The sequence below is a fragment of the Dendroctonus ponderosae genome, unplaced genomic scaffold (assembly GCF_020466585.1).
Source record: "Dendroctonus ponderosae isolate FM_Combo_2020 unplaced genomic scaffold, Dpon_F_20191213v2 Dpon_F_20191213_1, whole genome shotgun sequence".
NCBI lineage: Eukaryota > Metazoa > Arthropoda > Insecta > Coleoptera > Curculionidae > Dendroctonus > Dendroctonus ponderosae.
The window spans coordinates 61,088,550-61,096,492 of NW_026017110.1; the positions used below are offsets into that span (position 1 = coordinate 61,088,550).

Sequence of the window (7,943 nt, forward strand, 5' to 3'; positions counted from 1 at the left end):
TGTTTTGCAGGGGAATCCAATTTTACTGGGAACCCATTCTTGAGCTGATTAACAATTGCCAGCAGGGCAGAAGCGCACGTGTTTTGCAGGGGAATCCAATTTTACTGGGAACCCATTCTTGAGCTGATTAACAATTGCCAGCAGGGCAGAAGCGCACGTGTCTTGCCAGGGAACCCATTTTGAGCCGGAAAAAATTTGCCAGCAGGGCAGAAGCGCACGTGCTTTGCAGGGGAAACCCATGTTTTTTTAATGAAATAAATAGGCCCGCATAGACAGACCGGGGAGAGTGTGTGATAGGTTTCGTCGGGATACCTATTGTTTTCTCGGGAGCGCGCTTGGACATCCTACCCGGTGAGCCAAGAAAGACTTTTACGAACGATTTTACGAGCTATAGTGTGTGGCGTAGTATTTCCAGGGGGTATTCCCAAGTGGTGACCTTATTTTTTTTAGAAGGTTTGTGTTGTGTTATTAATTATAAAGTTACCACCCATTATGAATCCGACCAATAATGAGATTCACCGTTCTGGTGGGGACAACCTAGCGCTACAGGGGATTACGGTGGTGAAACCTAGTTCACCCACCAACTCTAATTCAACTACCTATATGGACCAAATCAACGCAACACCACCTTTAGCGCGTATAATAGCATCGAGTTTGTCCGGGGGCTGCACGAATGTGGTCTGATGGTATTTTACCCCATTCTCAGCGAAGAACAATCTTTAACGAGTCGACCGTCTCATATTTTTTGCAGATCCTTAGACCTCCAGAATGGACCATATGAAAAAATCTATTGGGTTGAAGTCGGGGGAATATGGTGGCGATTGTTGTGCAGAAATGAATCTGGGAACCTTTTGGGAATTGTCAACTGGCCCAAAGAAGCAAAGCATCGTTCAGAATATTTCACGGTAGATTTTTTATTTATCTTTACGCTCTGTTTAATAAAAACGATTTGTGAGCGTCCTGTGCAACTATCACTGATGCAAACCCTTGCTTTCGCAGAGCAATTCACTGTTCTAAATTGTCCCTTGATTTGTGCTCTAACCGAATACGATCGTTTTGCTTGTATATCGCTGAACCGTAAACATTTTTCCATCAGAAAAGCAATGAATCTCACCATTAACGTGCAAGTGTTTTAACACCTTTGCTCTTGCGAGGCGAACTGCCTTTTGTGCAGGTGATAAATCTTGAACTTTTGGTATTTTGTAGGGCTTCAATCGTAGTTCATTTTTTAATATTCGCCCCATGCTTCCAGCAGACGTATTGAGACTTTTCGCCCATTTAACTGCGCTTTGTCGCGGATTACGCTGGATTCTAGCCTTCACCTTCCGTACCAATTCTCGCGAAATGCTGTTTAATATGAATGAAAAATATCGTTGGTCGACGTAAACCTGGCACAAATGGGGGGATTTTACTTGTTGACCTTTTGGTCCTCCGATCAGAAAGATCTTTGCTTCTCAAGTCTCTTTCTTCATTCCTAGGGGCTTTGTTAGATTTGGAATCCATCCCGATTCCCTTGTTAAAGCCCTTTCCAGACTAGGGAACAATTCCGAAAAGAAACAGCACCTTTTTTCTAGAAAATTTCCTAGCACCGGCGATTGGACAGCACATTATCATTTCAGGTCAATATCTTGCTATTAATTACCGTTTACCCATGTTGTTGATTTAAAGAAATAGTACCAATGAATTTGTTTGCATATTATATATGGGAATAAGTAAACAAGGTAAGCAAACACTGACTGATGGTCATCACCAATTATTCGATAAACAAATTGAAAATTGCCCCTGCTTTCGACCGTGCGACTGTTATTACCAGTTGAGTACCTAACCCGTATGGTACTTAGGTACTCCAATAGCATATTCAGATCGCTACGGCAAGCTTTTACCTTCCAATTTTCGAGCGACGAGTATCTAGCAGACGGTCGCGAGTAAAATTTTTAGCAGTGATCATTTCTTATTACTTTCATTCAAAACATTTGCCGGCAAACGATCGAAACAGACAACTCAAATAAACCGTGAAAGTTTTTATTCAGTGAATGTTTGTGGTTTTTCTATAGATATTTTTGGTAAGTTTTTGGCTAGTCTTCGCCAGCAAAGCTGCATTTTACAAACTTAGAATAACATAGCTTGACTTATTTGAAACAGACGCGTTTATTTGTCAAATTAAATCTCCGAAATTGTGCGTGGTTTTCATGCAGTTCTTTTTCATTAACCAAACAGCTTAAGCATTAAAAATTCATTAAAAATCAAAGAAATAGCCAGCTACAAATACGTACTAATAAACTCCCAACCCTTGAATGAATGATGGCAAAATGACTTTGTTAATAAAGGATGCTTAATAGCAAAGGAACATTTTAAATAATTATAACCGCTCAAAGCCGATGATTGTTGAACGTCCGATAGATCAATGGCCAATGACAAAAACGTTATTTAATAATAATTATTTAATTAATTATTAAACAGGGCCAATAGACTTTGAGAAATGGGAAAGAAGGAATTCAATATCAGGCTACAGTTGTGAAGGGTAACTGTTTTAAAGGTCACAACAATCGGAACGAAATTTTCATTTATCTTCCTGTGATATGTGATGCGGAAAACAAAGCCGGACTATTTCCGGGTATCTGTATAGTCCTCAAATTGTGCATTCGTGTAAAAATTGGCCAGAAAAAGCGACGCGGGTAATAACAGAGCCTTAGGGCAAGCTTAAGGATGCGTTTAAAACAGTTACACAACTCGCCTTCGCCTATAAAAAAACCGTCCGCAAAAGGAAGTTTCAAAAGCGCAATAAAAATTAATGAATGTGAAAAGCAGCTAAATGAAGATTTCAAGGTCCATTACAGTCGGATTCTTCTTTAATATAATAGTTGTTAATAGAGAGGCTGCACAGATGAAAACATGTAGGAACAGGACGCTAAAGCAACTTTTAAATCAAATTTAACGTTTTAACCTGAAGAAGGTTACTAGGATATGACAAGCCGGGCTCTACTTAGCGGTCTCTCCGTTCGAATGCCGGTGAATATTTAATAGAATATTATATAACTTGATGCAATAAATGAAATTGAAATGTTGACAGATTCGCAAAAAGTTTATAACATATTTATAAATGCACTACCGTGACTGGAATGTATCCCATTATCTATATTTAGTTCAATATCGATAACAAACAATTGTACCTTCCCCCAAACTACCAGGAGAAAGTCACTTTGATTCTAATCTTGCAACCTAAAATTAATGGTATTACTTTCATTTAAATCTAATATAAACTGGTGGCATCTTGAATGCTGATTAGTCAATCAATGTCTAAATAATGACTAAACTGGCTCACGCACTGTACTGTACGATTAGGGGGACAGTGGAACGGAATTTGTAATTTCAGTTTTGACAAAAAGAAGAAATTCAAATTTAATTTAAACGTTCTCAGAATGTAGAGTTGGACGCGATTATCGTTATTATAAAATTTTATTTATTGTTGAACTGCACTTGTTCGAGTTCCTTGAACTCAGTTATTAAAAAAACTGTAATCATTATCTCTCTCACTAAGAGAGTTCTAATCTGTCTAACAATATAAACCCAATTATGATACTAGCAGAAAACTAACACAAACACATGTTGTGTGTAAAAAATGGATTACCTATGTACATAGGTAATCCATTTTTCTGCCAACCAGACATAAAATGCAACATTCCATTGTTTTGTTTCATCATTGTTTAAGTTTTCATAATCTCGATCTAATTAGAAAGAAAAAGCTCCCCAGCGGTCACATGTTGAACTCTACTACCAACAAGTAGATACAAGAAACCGAAAATGTGATAGGCAAGTGAGAAAAGTAAAAAAAACCTTACAATCAAAAATGAAACGACACAGAAAAATGCGCTTTTCAAAAGAATATATTAGTTCTTTCGCGGCACTCGTTTGGTTGGTCGTCGATTTTCGGGTTACTGGTCGTTGATAGGAATCCTTAAGTTCTGACGTTTCGCTAGCACGTAAGGCTAGCATCTTCAGATGTGTGTTCAGCCAGAGCACGAATTCTCCAAATGATTGTTTCGGGTTATTAGGGTGTCGTCGATAACAATTTGGTCCTGACGTTTCGCAAGCACGCATTTCGCCTCTTCAGAAATGTGTTAAACACCGACCAGAACGCATGCGAAAAATTTTCGATTATAATTCAATAATGTCAAACATTGTTAATCGAATTTTGCAGAAAATGACGATAATTGTTGCATAAGCCATAAAATAAAGAGAAACTTGAAGCTCATTTAAAGATGGAAGAGAAGGCCATCAACGTTCGGAAACAAGGCTATATCACAAATTAGCAAAGCAAAATCAAATATTTTTCAAAAAATCCCGATACACACAGCTGATGCCTTTCTAAAACCCCGCAAACATGAATATTATATATAAATCTGTGTACGAAATATGCGCATCTTAGACAGATGGAATAAGATTGAATTGCAACTGGTCATTTCACATTTACGCTTAAAACACCAGTTAATTACCCTTAATAGATCGGCATTGATTTTAACAATATATGGAGTTTTAATGATTTGTTGTTATGTAACTGACCATGGTCAATCTCGCATTCGCTTCCAGGCATACCAACGAGGTAATTAATCCGCGAGAAAGCAAAATTTTGCATATTTCTTGCCACGTAAATATATAATGGCTTGAAGATGCGAATGAAAACTCTTTAGCGCCAAACTGTGAGTTGAAACCAGCGTTATAAATATAAACTAAATTGGCAGATTTAATTGCGATGTCCGAGACACCATATCGAATTACCGATGGAAATAGTTCAACTTTTTTTTTCGTGGGAATTTTTTTAATCTAGTTTGATTGCAAATTAATTATCCATTTTGAGCAGTATGTCATGCCAAAGGTACTATTTTGCGCTTCCTTTGCAATAACAATAGTGGACCAAGGCTAACGATTAGGCACACTAGAACAATCAAAGTCCTGTTAGATCGAATATTTCATTTGCCAAATATTATTGGATTCAACATAGAAAGTTTCCGGTGTGTTTCAAATAGCCTAATAATTAATGAGCATAGCTAATGTTCTGCAGCTCTCTTTACTCTTTTTTCATATTTATTTACGCGTGCTCACTGTATATTGAGTACAATTTTCATATAATTTAAATGACCTCTAACTACATTTAATAAAAGAAAATGTGTTAAAGTCGATGCTTACAAAATAAAGGAAGTAATTACTCGCACGACATATAAATTAGCAGCATATTAAAGCATTCCTCGTATGGAATTCCAATTGTCCACGTGCAATTTCTTTGAATGAACCAAACTTATTAAGCGCAATTCATCAGCGTCTCTGCATTTTTTTTTTTGAATAAATTTTGACCGTTAGACATGCATCATGCAAGAAATCACTAATCATCTAATTAACGGAAATTAGTAAACACGCAAATTCTCGTCAATTGAAGCAAATTAGGCAACTGTCGTCATTAACCAATATGCTGATTACCCTTCAAATTAAGGAAATATTCGATTGTCTGCGAATTGAAAAATAGCACAGGCATATGCTAAGTGTGTTGAGCAATTAATATTATTTTAATTGATCCAGCTGAATACGGAATCTCGACCTAATGGTCAAAGGTTTTAAGGCGCAAAATTCTTTTTAAACACTTGGTAATGAAGGAGCAAACATTTACAATAATAATTAATGAAATCCCTGGCAAATCGGCTTCCGAAAGCATGTAAAATGTTTCTTCATTTTTAGTACATGTCAATTTTCACACAGATGTTAAATTTGCAAGTTAATGCTAATCAGCAGCCAGTAGATATCAATTCTTCTGCATGCACATTTCAAATAACATCTCACAAGTGACAGAAAATTTGTGAATTGAACAGGTAAGGTCACAATTAATGAATAAGGCCGAAAAAGCCCAACATTAGATTTATTACCGGCAAATTTAAATGAGGCTGATGTAAAGTTCAACGTGTTGGGGAAATACGCGCACAGAATTCTATGGGGAATTTCTGATGCCTTACATTATCCGAACTTGAAATCGCGCTAACACCAAAACCTGTTTTATAACAAATTGATATGTCCAAAGTAGAATATAAGACCGGTCAACGGCGGGTAAATATCCGAAAGCTCTCTTGGAATTCACAATTTTAAATGAGCATAACTAGAAAGACTGGCCGTAGTTTCGAGTTGGGTACTGCAAGCCGCAGGGAATTGCAAATTTAAGTAATAGAGGATTAAAAAGATCGGGACAACCGGCTTAAGAAGTCTTAAAAAATATTTATTTTTCTGTTGCAGGATTAATGGATCAATAAGCGCAAAGTGCCAGCATCAAAATGAATAAATACGTAAAACTATTCTTTCATAGAATCCTGAAGGATTTCAAGCAACGCGAACTGCTGCCATTAAAACTGCTGTTTTTCATGCACTCGTCCAGTGAGTGAAATTTCCAGCAGTTCAAGGTTTTTCATTAATTTAATTTATTTTAGCCATACTCGTTTTATACCCCTATTTGACGATTCATATGAGAGAACTTGGTATAAATGTTGAGGAAACTGCAATAATGTCGGCTGTTACACCCGCAGTCGCAATTTTGATGCCTCCTCTGGCTGGAATGATTGCTGATAAAATCGGGAATTTCCGGGTAAGGGTCTAGGTTTATTAGCCAGTAGATGTAGCGATTATAGTAATATATATAATAATTTGCTTAGGTGCTACTGGCCTTTTTCTCCATTACGGGTGGAGCTTCCGCGTTGCTTTTGCTACTGGTTCCAGTGGGAAGAATCACAATAACCTTTCCGACTGATGTGATATTTGGCATGTCGTGCTTACCGAGCCACCCTTTGATGTTGACTGTGAACCAAGACTACCCTTGCAACCCCGTCAATTCAAAAAATAATCTTCTTGACGCTGAACTCAGATTAAGATCATGTGGATACGCTTGCCAGGCCATTTTGAATGAAAATTATTCTAGTGAAGTACTGAAAACTAGAATGTATGAAATCCAGATGCTGGATGTGGAAAACAACTCGACGCTCACATACACTTATACTTTGGATGCAGTTGATGTGCACGAGCCGCAGCTTATTTCCAACACCAGAAACTCGAAAACGTTGAAGCACAATGAAAGATACGAAACGTCGATAAGGAAGATATCGAAAAACTCCATCTTCTTTCCCGCTCACTCGCTCTTTAACTTCTCATGTGATATCGGTGGAGAGGAGAAGGTGTCTTGCATGATGGGCTATGGTGATCACTTTAAAAGTTTCGTTAGCATGGGCCCTCAATTTAAAGCAAACTTATCGCAACAGGTGTTAACTGATGACGATTTAGAGGAACATCGCCGAACCTTTTTATTCGACAGCATCGAAAGCAAACAGAATATCCAGTGCCTAGAGAATGAATCGTTGAAGAATAAACACATTACCATTACAATTCCCATTAACAACACAGAATCAAAAGTGCAGCATTTAGATCTGGGAAGTTGTCAGAGAAAGTGTCTTCTAACCAGCCCTAGGAGACAGATCTGTTCAAACCAAAAAACTGTCGTCGAAATGGACATGCAGTTAACATTTTGGTCATATTTAGCCATTCGAGTGTTTATAGGCATAGTGAGCGGTACTTCGTTTGCAATGTTTGAGGGCGCCGTTATAGCCATTCTTCGGGAACATAAAGCTGATTATGGGTTACAAAGAATTTATGCCACCATTGGTGGAATGATCAGCTCCCCACTCTCTGGATGGATGATTGACTTTGCAAGCAAAGGCAAGGGCTACACAGATTTTCGGTGAGCTTGAAATTCCCATGCGCTTTGATCAACTAATAACAATTGATTTTTACATTTGGGAATGTTTTCCGGGCTTTGAAGCCGTTGTCTATCGGAATTTCTTCCTGACGTTTCGTCCACAACTGCGGTGGACATTTTCAAAGGCGATGAGGCAGTGGGCGAAGTGATCTCCCGTGCTTTC

General features: G+C 37.9%; 1 protein-coding gene across 4 annotated transcripts in view; it reads left to right on the forward strand.

The window, feature by feature from the left end:
* The first annotated feature begins 23 nt into the window (after positions 1-23).
* LOC109540858 (major facilitator superfamily domain-containing protein 6) overlaps positions 24-7,943 on the forward strand; it is a 9,637-nt gene continuing 1,717 nt past the window's right edge. Inside the window, exons 1-5 of one of the 4 annotated variants that reach the window (XM_048661695.1) lie at positions 24-686; positions 752-905; positions 6,274-6,411; positions 6,465-6,619; positions 6,687-7,762. In XM_048661695.1, coding sequence (XP_048517652.1) covers positions 6,312-6,411; positions 6,465-6,619; positions 6,687-7,762 — 1,331 coding nt within the window. In that variant the 5' untranslated portion in view covers positions 24-686; positions 752-905; positions 6,274-6,311. Of the gene's footprint in view, positions 687-751; positions 906-1,770; positions 2,064-5,732; positions 5,859-6,123; positions 6,202-6,273; positions 6,412-6,464; positions 6,620-6,686; positions 7,763-7,943 lie in introns of those variants that run through there. The other 3 variants (XM_048661694.1, XM_048661697.1, XM_048661696.1) reach the window with 3 other exon arrangements.